The sequence below is a fragment of the Dermacentor silvarum genome, chromosome 6 (assembly GCF_013339745.2).
Source record: "Dermacentor silvarum isolate Dsil-2018 chromosome 6, BIME_Dsil_1.4, whole genome shotgun sequence".
Lineage (NCBI taxonomy): Eukaryota > Metazoa > Arthropoda > Arachnida > Ixodida > Ixodidae > Dermacentor > Dermacentor silvarum.
The window spans coordinates 157,286,286-157,299,067 of record NC_051159.1 but is presented as its reverse complement, the minus strand read 5'-3'; the positions used below and the strand labels follow the sequence as shown (position 1 = coordinate 157,299,067).

Here is a 12,782-nt window from a genome sequence, read left to right as displayed (position 1 = left end):
ACTCAGATTGGTACGCACTAGTTTTAAATTTGAATACGCTGGATGGCGTACACGTGCATGGTGCGAACATAGACATGGTCGACGCGGCTCAAAGTGTAGTATCTGTTCTTATTAGCTTAATATCTGACACAGGTTGTATTTGGACCCAAGATATGTAACTTATTTTTGCCAGTTGGCGAAGTGCTTGATGCCTACTTCACCTCCGCCGCGAGTCGGCCAGCATTGCACGATCTTCGGGATCGGCCCGCGTTTTTGGTCTACGGACATCGATCCGCTGGAAGCTAGGCATTTTCAGCTTCGCTGTTAAAACACGTTTAATGTAGGCTGTACCAATCGCGGTCTATGAATTGGTGTTTCTTTTGACCGCAAGTTTACCTGGGCATTCGGCCACAAAGTTTGCTGAAAGACAGCGCGCGTCACTCGCCGCTAGAGATAGTAGCGATAGTACTCTACCTTGGTAAGCTGAGCGTGCCATGACATCCGTGTGAATGTTCCCTGTAATTTCGCAGTGACTAGGAATCCACTGGAACACCACGTCATGAAGAGACGCTGGATGCCATGGAGAGATATTCCCCATTCATTTTATTCACAGAAGCTAACGCTGCGTATAAGCTACGCGACATTGTACCTCTTGAGTTTATCGCCCGGGGCGTACAAGGCTTAACATTACTGCGCCGGAGTACATATGTCATTGCCGTTTGAGCATACACCACATGACCTTGACATACGTAATTATGATGGTATAACGCTTAGTTGCAGGTTAAGTTATCATCCATGTTTCCCATCATTTCGCCCGCCCAGTAGTTCTGTGGAACTTAACAATTGGAATGTTGTAAACTAGTGTTGGTGACTGGGTAAGAAAGAATGTCTTCGTCGCCCCCGTCGTCACACACACGCACGAGTGACGCACAAACACAACTGCTCGCCTTACATAAAAACACGTTGGTCAAACTGGTAACCCTTTACAAAACCACAAGCCATGCTTGATAGCTAGCTACCTGTAAAACGCTTCGCAAGAGCTCGATTCCCACAGGGTTTGGGCTATGCATTATTTTTTTCCTAAGTGTCTCACTGCGTATCATTCTACGAATACTTTGTACTCGAAGAAGTGCGAACGAATTAGACACCAATTCATAGCGTCACATATTATTATTATTTAAAATACACGTTCATTCTTTGGGAATCCCGGCGTTGATGTCATCCTCAATACCGCATTCGTCATTTCCACGGCGGATCTTGAAGTAGCCTGGAAGAATAAATGCGGGTATTAAGTTGTGCAGCCGTACTGCGCATGGCTCTGAGATGTCCTTGAGTCATACAGGAATCACATTTTAGCAAAGCCTGTAATTTGAACCGCGCGTGTGTGAAAGCGAACTTTAATTGTAGCCTTATGGCAGCCTTGACGACGCACAAGGCACATGCTTTGGCGGCACAGGCGTTCTAGAGCAGTCATTCCAAGCTTGTATTTGTCAAGAATTATTGACGCACTGACACAGTAAACAAATCCTATATGGGCGACAACTTGATTTCGATGAGTTGCTTCATCTTGAAGGTATATTGAAGCTGCGCAGTGGGACGAGGACACGTAAGCAACCATGACAAGTTTAATTGGCAGTCAGCGCTAGTCTTATTGTGGATGTTTTCCAGTCCTCGGCCCATCTCGCTGTTTGAATAAACCTTCAAGCTTATATGGCTGTGAAGACGATAACATTCAAGATTATATGGTCGGGAAACAATAAAATATGAAATGAAGACCTTATATTCACAGCAAAATGAGTGCATTCGTCGTACTGTAGCTTTCCGGAAAAAAAATTGCCTTTTATGGTTACTTTTGTCCAGTAGACTCACCTTTGTCTCCCCAGTCCTCGTTCCATGAGTTTGCCACCAGCCAGTATGGCACGCCGTTCTCAGTGCCCCAGCCTAGGATGCGAATCGCGTGTCCTCCCAGCACATCCTCGCTGTGCCTCTGGTAAACGCCTGCGGCCGAACAAAATTCAGTGGCATGCTTCAATGTGAACCTCTTTCAAAATTATTTTCAAACCCTTTCAAAACCAGTCATAAATACTTGCTCTAAATAATACTTCAGATAAAGTTAGTTGGAAGATAACACATGCGGAAACAGCTCCTACTTCTGCCAAGATCAGACTGCGACGTGAAATTTAAGCACTGACATCGCCCTCTGTTCGAATTTAGTGGTATACAGGCAGGTCATGACTACCTCAGAAATCAAACTGAAAAATAGTATTATCCTGCAAACTGAAACTCTCAAATATTGGCGATAATTGTATTCGATTGTAGTCAAGGCAAAATGAAAGTTCATTAGCGGTTTTTAGCTCACTGATTCATGCGATTTGTCCTGCAAGATATTCGCTGATGTTTACACAACGGCGTTGTGAACACGGAGTCGTGCTAACAAAATCACCTCTGAAATGTTTGATAATATTCTATTTACTTTTATTCATCCTACTGGTCCAAGGTGGAGTGCACGTAGTTTATTTAACACGGCATTGAATTACTGTGTATTTTCTCAGAACAGAATGGACAATGAAACTATACAAAATTAACCAAAGGGCTTACGAATTGCCAAACGAAACTTTAAGACAAATATTGTACAAAAAAAGTTAAAAGACTAAAAAAAAGGACGAGAAATAAAAACAAGCTACATACATTTCATTAAATTCGGGGTTAAAAGACAGGGAACAGTCTGCAGAATTTCGCGTAGGGATATTGAGCAAGAATCAAAATCACTCGAGAAAACTGCAGGGATAACTATATACCATTAAGTTGTCCTTACCACTCTTGTACGACGGGAAGTCTGCGTAGACAGTGAAGTCGGCTTCCACAGGGCCGTTCTTGTATATTTCAGTCTTTATCTGGGTCTCGTCACTGGCCAGTGTGTAGACCTTTTTAGCTGAAATAAAAAAGCACAACGAACATTTTTGTGGTGAGGTACAGCAAAAGCACAATCAGAAATTTTGATTTCTTATAACGGAATATACGGTAATCTTGTTTAAGTAACGTGAATAAAAGACAGGAGATAGAGGAGCTCTGTGAAGAAATTACTCAGAAATGCGTGGTCGCTGTTTGGATATATTATTTTATTTTCCCTGTATCAGTGCTTTAACACTTCACTATGCTTGTTTTGTGTTTCTGGCCCTTCCCTTGGCGCGTTATCAAATAATACACGGGACCTCGTCTCACTTTACACATGCGGGCGCTTGCACATAAGGAAGCAACAAACTTTGTTCCGCTTGCACTGACAAGAAATGTAGCAGGCACAGAGACACAGATTATACATAAGGGCAGCGTGGTCCTTTGATTCTTGGCGCCAGGCAGGTGCGTTGGAATGCAAAGGAAACTGTATTTAACTGCTCCGGATTAATGCTTCCAAATGTGGGGTGCAAGTGAATATGCGTCAGTGTTGTGATTATTCGCTTCCCGCTTTAGTTCATGTCAGTGCGAAGGATTTATCGCGCCTAAAACGAAGCATGGGGCCAGGCGGCAGGAAAAGTACATTTACAAAAATGCTATTATGCGTCAAACACTTTTAACAAGTCAGCCATGACCAGTGTAGATTTAGAGGCATGTTTGAGTACTAGTTACTGAAGTGAATCATGATCTCGACGTGGAAACATATTGTGCTTTTTTTGCGTCACATACATGGATGTCAATGTAATGCCGACTGATAATGAATGCATAGACTGATAATGTCAAACAGTTCATTAAACGATGGAACATATGAGCCGTGGGCAAACTTAATACGTTTTTTTTTTCTTGAGGTGTGTGATTGTTATTGTTCCTGCTTTTCTCCCTGCGCCTGGTTTAAAAGTAAAAAGTTCTCATGACGCGGCCGGAAATACAGAAATCTGCTCTGTCAGGCAAGTGAATGAGCACTGGGTCACGTAACTGCCGTACGTGTACGGCAGTACGCAGTGCAAAGCACACCCACCGTCTCAATTTTTACAAACGTAGATGTCCCTAGTATTGCGCTCAACAGGAGGTACAACCTGGCAGCTTAAAGCCCGAAGGCCCTCAAGACTGCACGGCTGCACCGATGTACAACGAATTGGTGACCTAAGTACCAGTAATAAATTGTAACGACTTTCTCTAACGAATGTTTTGTGTGTGGGCGCAACCATGCAGTCTTGGGGCCCTTTAGTCTGTAAATACTGCCGTGTTTGAGCCGATATTAATCACTATTGTGCACTAAGTGCACCGCCCGCACGTCGGGCATTATTAAAGAGAGGTGCACCTATTCGGCAAGTTATATGAGCGCTCTCATATGGTAGAGACATGTTAAGAGCCTAGGATCCGACACTTTCTTCAAAGAACCTTTATGAGAGTCCTTGTTGCTAACCGTCCGTTTTTGAAGTTTCCTTTGCACTCTAGAAGATTTGAGAGTAAGCTAATGACGCACAAAGACAGTATTTTGAGGGGATGGTGTTTTAAATACGGGAGTCATCACTCGCTGCTGAGTTTCAGGCTTTTGCACTGTCCTGCAGCATGGAGGTAGGGATAAAACAGCACAGTCAATCCCAATTGGCAGCGGGGAGCATTCTGCTTGGTGATAGAAAGCTACGCTGCACCTATAGTAGCCAGAGCTGGGGTTAAATAAATGATACGCGATTGCATGAAAATGCGATTAGCTGATTAAAGTGAAACGTCGCGACTCTGCTTCTTCGCCTCATAAAATGCACCCGAAATGCGACATCAATAAAAAAAGAAAGGCCGCCGATCGAAAGCTCTTTTTTGTTGCTAGGCTTTCTAATATGCTCTTGTTGTGCTCATTCCTTAGTATGTCTAATGTGCTGTTTTATTTAGCATACACGAACAGGTTCCTTCGTACCGATGAGGTGGTTTACGGGAAAGCGCATTTTTTACCATTCGCTAGTGCGGCCCTTTTTTGCAATTTTTTTTAGTTTGACTTTCACGAAAGACCACAAAGGCACTGCCTGCTTTTGACCAATCAGCATAGTGGCGTTTGAAGCTTATGGTCTACGGACAATATTCTGGTTAAGTAACATGCAGAAATGCTCCACCTGCCTTGCAAGCCGTCCATTCTGTTCCGAATGCTTACAAGTATTGAACTTATCAGACTGGCTGCAGGCTCTTCAGCTAAAATCACTCGAAATTGAAAGTCGAGCTAATCGTGATGCTGGTCATATTGTAGCGCAGACGACTCGTAAATGGCAGATGGCACTGAGGAACAAAAAGCTGTGGGATTTCGAGCGATCAAATCATACCGACAAACGCAGAAGCGCGTGCACGAACAAACCATTATGAGAACACCGACAGGCGTATCAATGATGTTCTACGATATGGTTCACCCCAAAAAGGCCAACAGGGCTTTGGCTAAGTACACCACACAAGCCACAGCGCTCAGATTAACATAATCTTGAAAGATGTTACGAGAGAGAAATTCACTTACCAAAATGCTTGTCCTCAGTGTAGCTCTTTTCATAGCCTTTGCGACAGGTGTGTACGCACTTTGGCGTTGGTTTGATTCCTGTGCACGGCGGCAGCGGTCCCACGGTGTGGTGCTCGCAGGGCGGGAAGTAGTAAGGCTGGCAGCCATCCTCGGTGCCGTACAGGCCACCGGTAACGATGCCTTCGTCCTTGTAAAACTGCCACGCCGCAGCAGGATACCCGCCATTGCATCTATCACGAAGGTAAGAACAAGATATGGCAGGAGGTCGTGAACGTTTGTTATGATCGTCAAGATCACGTAATACATGTGTCTATACGCAAGTAGATCCCCATAACTCTTCAAGAGGTGTAGGGGTACCTGGTAGTAAACGGGAGGATAAATATGCAATGAGCAAATGTGGTGATAGCAAGAAGTTCAGTAAAACGACACAGCATTCGAAGGTGCATTAGTTGACCTTGAAAACATCCACCGCAGTACCTCGGTGTGTAGCTATCATGCTTAGGGAGAGCTCTTGTGTTCCATGTACGTAATCAACATCAACAAAAGTAGTATAGTAGTAGTAGTAGTAGTAGTAATAATAATAATAATAATAATAATAATAATAATAATAATAATAATAATAATAATAATAATAATAATAATAATAATAATAATATAACAATGAGTATGTAAGTCAATGTTTGCTTTATGTTCCATGGCCAGCAACATCAAACCGTCTTTTCTGGTAGGCAAGGTCAGGACAAAGCTATTTAAATTAAATAATTGTCGTGTGTAAAATTGAAAAGGAGCGCCATCTCTAGAACACTGAAGGTGCATTTTTACTGGTCTATCACATAGTGTCAAGGCTACTTGCGGTGCTGGTAGCTTATTTCACGCACCGCGACTTATATTTTAAAGCACATTAGAAAGAAATGTTTGTGCATAAAAGAAATCACAACCTTTATCATGTGTGTTTCTAACTTCTTTTGTACTTATTTACTGATGTTCGTACGAGTATAATAAAACTCGCTTTGTGAACTTTACGCTTCAACTTGAAATTATTAAGACGTGAAAACAGTCGCGGTGTATCACGACGCGGTCCGAGCAGAGAACATGAGCTGTTTTTGACATACCTGCTCAAGCCTAGGTGCTAGCTTCTTTGTACACAAAAATATCGAACACCAATGCTTTTAGAAAGATCAAGCCACCAGCCATAGTCTTTGATGTGTCCACAATGCATACATCATAAAGCAGGCTACGTAGGCGTTCTAATAAGCGACCTAGTAAGACTAGCGGCTAACGAGCACAGCGCGTAACTTCATGCGCATTGAGGCGAAGAGCGCTGAGCCGCACAAACTTATTCCGGCCTTTGAGGAAGTAGCACACTTTTAACGTGCAAAAAATGAAAACATTTGCAATAATCTTTGGAATAAGGAAAGGGAGTTGTGAAACAAAGAGAATGACAAGTACCGCAAGCAACGGTATTCAAGAAGAAAACGGCGAGGTGTACGTTTTTTGTACGAGAATGTGTGTTTCATGCCTCACGCAACGCAAGAAACATTTCCGAATTTGCACGATGACTTCACATTGCTGATGTTTGCTTCCCACTTGGCGTAAATAAAAAAAAGTATAAGTTATTTGACACCCGTAATTTGGGTTACAGTGGGCTCACCAAGCTGGCCTAAATTTCGGGTAAATATGGCGTGCAACTTACCCGGAACCGCAGCTGTCACAGCATGTGAGCAAGTCTTCTGCTGATACGTTCACCTGCACCTTGCCCTCGGTGTGGATGCAGATTCGGTCGGACATGGCTTCCACGGCTCCGAACGCCTGCGATACAACCAATAAGCTTACGCTCCCGTGTTATAACTCACGTCATGCAGCAATACGTAGTTCAATCGAACGCTTTTATGCCTTGAGTTCGATTAAGATTGAGTGACATCCGCGGAAGTTTACTGTGCAATATTAGGTACAAACCGACTTGTTTGGCTTGTGATAAGCTCACTTTCACAGCCCAAAGTGACACTTAATGCAGCTTAAAAGGCCCACACTTGTTGCCTACAGGAACGGACACTCGCCCTGGCGAAAGGATGATTGGGATGCAAAAAGGAAAGTAAGAGTTTATATTATGTAATATTGATTGCGTTGTTAACTTGTTCTTTCGGTGTTGGCTGATCTAAAATGCGCTATGTAGCACTCTGCATATGTCGGCTTCAAACACCCATAACGAATGAGTGGTCAGCACTCGCGGCATTGTTAACCTTTTTTTTTTTCTCCTCTTTAGGCTGGTACCGAAGAAGGAGCACGAATCGAGAGAGCCCCTTCCTTGTACTCACCCAACAAGACCCGCATGTGGACTGGTCACGGATGAGGTGGACGCTGTCGCAGTGGGACCATTTCTCACGGGAGTCGAATGATTCCGGCAGGTCATCAGGGATCTCATCGTGATAGTGCAGCGGCAGCCTGTATTTCTTGCTGTCTGAATGGACGCCCATCAGCCCCTTGATGTAGCTGAAGGAAACGTTCTCGTCGAAGTTGCGGCCGGCCTGGGCGAAGGCGTTGAACCAACAATATTAAAAAAGCAGTTCTAAAGTAGATTTTCTGATAGTGGAAGAAAGAGCAGACGTCGATTGGACGACATTATTAAGGGTGAAAGCGAAGGATTGCACGTTAACGTTGGCAATGAGATTTCAACCGTCTGCTGCACGTGCAATGAAGTAGAATTACCATCACCAGCAGCAGCCTGTTTTTGTGTCCACTGCTGGACGAAGGTCTCTCCCTGCGATTTCCAATTACCCTTGTCTTGTTCTAGCTGATTCCAATTCCCTCGTGCATATTTCCTAACTTCATCACGTCACCTAGTTTTCTACCGTCCTCGACTGTGCTTCCCTTCTCTTGGAACGCATTCTGTAACTTTAATGGTCCACGGGTATTTACCTTACGCATTTCATGGCCTGCCCAGCTCCATTTTTTTCTCTTAATGTCAACTAGAAGTTGAATGTCAAATGAGGTAGAATATGACTATATTACTCCTACCAGTACAAAAATAGGCACTCCAAACGTTCCCTTCTCAGATCGAACGTAGTAAGTTCACTACTAGAGAAAGCAAGACCTAAAGCAAGAACTAAAGCGAGGACCGCGGTGATTTTCGCGTAACAAACCTATTTACAGACGCCCAAGGGATGTAAAAGCAAGGAACTGCATGCTGTGGAGATTCTGTTGCAGAAGACTAGCAAAGAACACAGCTCCAGCACATTTTTGGTGTAACTTCGGCGCGTATTTCTCATACTGCTCGATAACCATTTCCATATGTTACGGCCGACAGATCCACTACTTAAATAAGAAAAAGCCAAACATTTTGAACAGGCCACAGCGGCAATTGTAATGCCTTTTTTCGGCAACGCAGAATTTATCGCGGCTTAATTATGTCAGTAAATGTACAATAATTGTTGAATAACTAATTATACGAAGCTTGACTCACTAACCATTGGTAATTAGTTGATAGAACTTGCTGCCTCCGCTGATTCGAAGCCGGTCAGTGCGCAAAGCATGTACATTTCACAGCAGTCAGCATCGAGATATTCTTCCCAAACATTTACCAGGAAATACGTTATTTCCACTTAAGTTTGTGCCAAGCACATTCTCTAAGTAGGTTGTTTGGGCAGTATCAGCAGGAAAGCCAAAAGATTTCTTCGCGAGATTGGAAGCAGCATCAGTTTCATTTCGAATCTCCGGACAAAAAGATGTGAGAAAGCCAACACGCTCACCTTCCACGTTGTCTTGATGTTGTTAATGTAGTTGATCATTTCTTCGGACAACGGCTTTACAGACGACGGGACCATCAGGCGACCTTGCGCCACAGCCACGAGCAGTGCGCACACTATGAGAACCTTCATGCTGCCTGCGGGAAGGCGTCGAAAGAAATAGAGGAAGCGGCAATCACCAAGGCTTTAATGGAGCTTTTAAGTTGAGTCATTCTGCGAGTAAAGTTCTGTCTGGCATATTTCCTCTCGTTTTTATCTCAGCAGGGGTTTTAATTTTTTTGATGGTCCTTGGAGTAGCTTTGTTTTGCCACAGTGTTTTTCACAAAGCGTGTTTATAACAATCAGAAAATTAATTGTGATAGAAGCTGTAACTGTCCCAAAGCTTTTGGCACAATATTAAAGCAAGTAAAATAGGTGTCAGTGATATACGTTACTCTTGCCTCGCTCATAAAAAAAAATGAATATGTTCGAGGGAGTGCAATTCGCCGACCTTCGGCAACAGGGAAGTAATGAAAGGTAGTCCGCAGGAAGACAAGAAAATATTTCAACGCCAGAAGTAAATCTGCTACCACTGCGGAAAAATAAAGTTTCTAGTCAATGTCGAACTATTCCAAACAATAGAAATAAACCACTCAGAGTGCTCCAGCACGGCAACAGAAGCGATGACGAACACGGCAATGCAGTGAATACCAATCATCCCTGTAAAAGCCGGTGGATGTGGAACGTCGTCAACGAATGCATTCTAAGGCAGAGTGTTTAGATTTACTCGCAGATTTAGGCAGACGGCTTTAGAGTAAGCGCCGTGCTTTCCTCTTTTCCAATTATCTCCAGACTAACCTAGAGACATGCAGTAATACTAAGCGTTGAATCACGCCTTACTACAAGCTCTCTAACAAACGCATCAATGCCTTACGTGAGCGAAGATATTTTTATACGAATGACACAAATTTTCAACGCGCTTAAATTGCACAGTGTTCTTACCTCACGCGCTTCGATTATGGCCTGCTGGTCGCTCTCACGTAAGATGCGCCACTCACGTTTCCATCCATTTACTATAAGCTTAAAAAAGTCGAAGATTAAATGTCTCGTGAGTGCCAGAAAACTATGAAATGCCTTTGTGCGTGTGAAGGAAAATTAGCACAAGGAACATTGTCAAGTAGCTGGACAGGCTTGATAACATATGACAAAATGGTCATGACAAGATAGAAAGATCATAAAGATGGTAATATGGGCGGGGTCTCTGCACACTCACTATTGAGCCCCATGGATCGCGTCATATCATGTATAATTACATCCACAAGATGATGGTTCTGATAGATCGTGAATCACAGGATGTACCTTTCATGGAAGTAGTCTAGCAAGTTGCATCATCTGCGCTTCTAAAAAAAAAAAAAAAAGAACACCTCGACCAGCGCTCAACAGGACTCGTCTAAAGCCATGTCGTGAAAATTAGGCGCCATGGACTGTAAAGTTTGCACACATGGTGAGTGCCGCGTAGCTCGCGCTGCTTCCATTGATTTCTTTCGAAGTGCATTCGCGAGTTATTCGCTCGATTTTCGTCATGGTTTATATCACATTAGCGAGCAGATTCGTAAAATTTTACCGAAGAGATAGCCGAAGGCAACTCTTCATCGGAGTGCCCCTGTTTCACGATGCACTCTTTTTAAGCTAAACCACGACTTGGAACTTGAGTGGTGGTATTTAGGATAAAATATTGTTATTTAGGTGTATAGCCACATCAGCCCTAGGATCTGCTTGATGAGGTGACTCCCACCGGCATTTTAAGGAAAAGCAAAACTACAATACGACCAACTACAAGCGATAGCAATAACTACGACTACAACAAAACTGCCTTAACTAGCGGAAATTTTATTGCGGATTTAATTTATCAGCAAATACAGTAAAAGCGTTAACGGCAGCGCGCAGAAATCGATTTTTTACGCTTAAACATTTTTTAACACTTAGTTCGTTACACTACTTGCACGTAATAGAAGAATTTACTATGTTATGAATCAACGCCCATGCATTGCAGTCTATTCCCAATAACCTCCGAATATGCATGGATTCAGAAGCATGCCTCTTACCTGCGTTTCGGACAGAGACGCCCCTTGGTCAGTCAGCGAAAGTGGGCATTCTTTTATAGCTGATAGCGATGTAGCACGCTGTTGGTCTTATCGTGGAGGTTGCCATGGGATCTATCCGCGTGTGACTTAAAACAATGAAGATATCTTATCGTAGAGCCGCCGATGGGTGAGCCATCGATTGGGGCGCCGTTCAAGAAAGACAAGTGTCATATGACAACCCGACAATTTCTGTAGGTGCACGTCCGAGACAACCTTCGAAAGAAGTAGGCCATTTCACGACAATGATAAATCCGACCACGTGTTTGAATAAAACTAACTTCATTCCGAGAAATATCAGCTAATATCACTGGAACGCTTCCGCTGTAATTTCTATTGTCCTCAGCACATGCCGTTGGAGCACTTGGCAGGAATATGTAGTTTTCACTATTTCCACGCCTGCCGTGGATGACAAATACATGACTCAGATGATGGGCGTCACCTTTAATACAAGGAAAAGGAAGAGAAAAAAAAAAACACCGCATATCCACGGGGTGAATGATGATGAGTGGGCGAAGCTCCGGAGGGAATTATCGGTAAACCGTGAATCTTCCGTGTAATTCGCCCAGTCTCGCCGCACTAAATCGAACGATTGACTTCCACCAATGACACGCGCCATATGTGACGTCATTCCTATTTTATAACAGCGCCATTCATTATATTTGCACCATCTCCCGCTTAAGGGGACGCTAGCATAAACGCGTTAGAAACGTGCAGTACTCTCTAGTAAGGGGGAGAGGCCACAGCGTCTTACGCAGCCGTTTACACATGCCGGAACGTGCACCGCGTTTGCCGACGCCATCACATGACTGCTGAGAGAGTATAACCCCTGTATTCATGAACGCTCCTCGACTTGAATTTGACTTGCCACCGCCTTCCACGCGTTTCGAACGCGCTGCCCAAGGCGGTGGCAAGTCAAGTTCAAGTCGAGGAGCGTTTGTGAATACGGGGGTAAGGCGGAGAGGCCACAGCGTCTTACACCAGCTTCTTACACGGGCCGTAACGCGCTAGCACAAACGCGTTAGAAACGCACAGTCTTTCGTTAATGTTGGGTATTTATTGTCATCGTGGTGCGTGTGTCCATGTGCGCTTCGTGGCGTAGTGGTTAGCGCCGCGCGTTCGGAAGCGAGGGGTCCCTGGTTCGATTCCGCGCTACGGACACAACTTTCGGAATTTTTTTTTCTCATAAAAGTAGACGTGGCTACCTACTACGACAACTACTACTACTACTACAGAGGAGGGACAGACCCACACCCTAAGGAGCTTCGCCCTTAAAAAATCACCGCCCAAGCACTCCATATTTATGGCTAGCCAGAGAAGCTGTAACGTGCGGCCCCGGCTGTTTATCACTGGGTTAATCTCAACGGTACATTAAAGTATTTCTCAATTATTGGTTACGTCTTTGTGTTTCTTAATGAGGCTACACACACGTTCGGCTGCGATGGAGAAAACGACCTCAATGACAGTATGAACGCAGTCCGTCGTTGCAGC

The 12,782-nt window shown here is 44.0% G+C and overlaps 1 protein-coding gene and 1 non-coding gene across 5 annotated transcripts in view; one reads left to right on the top strand and one right to left on the bottom strand.

Moving 5' to 3' along the window:
- The window catches only part of LOC119456288 (cathepsin B), a 33,501-nt gene extending 22,125 nt beyond the window's left edge, over positions 1–11,376 (bottom strand). Inside the window, exons 1-8 of one of the 4 annotated variants that reach the window (XM_049669704.1) lie at positions 10,424–10,451; positions 9,175–9,308; positions 7,744–7,953; positions 7,122–7,237; positions 5,429–5,658; positions 2,795–2,911; positions 1,849–1,977; positions 1,120–1,246 (exon numbers count right to left, since the gene is read on the bottom strand). In XM_049669704.1, the coding sequence (XP_049525661.1) occupies positions 1,170–1,246; positions 1,849–1,977; positions 2,795–2,911; positions 5,429–5,658; positions 7,122–7,237; positions 7,744–7,953; positions 9,175–9,308; positions 10,424–10,448 (1,038 nt within the window). In that variant the 5' untranslated portion in view covers positions 10,449–10,451 and the 3' untranslated portion in view covers positions 1,120–1,169. Of the gene's footprint in view, positions 1–1,119; positions 1,247–1,848; positions 1,978–2,794; positions 2,912–5,428; positions 5,659–7,121; positions 7,238–7,743; positions 7,954–9,174; positions 9,309–10,423; positions 10,452–10,509; positions 10,533–11,255 lie in introns of those variants that run through there. The other 3 variants (XM_049669706.1, XM_049669705.1, XM_049669703.1) reach the window with 3 other exon arrangements.
- LOC119457120 (U2 spliceosomal RNA) lies at positions 69–253 on the top strand. The gene has a single exon (XR_005193151.1). It is a non-coding gene; the product is annotated as a U2 spliceosomal RNA (small nuclear RNA).
- Positions 11,377–12,782: the final 1,406 nt, after the last annotated feature.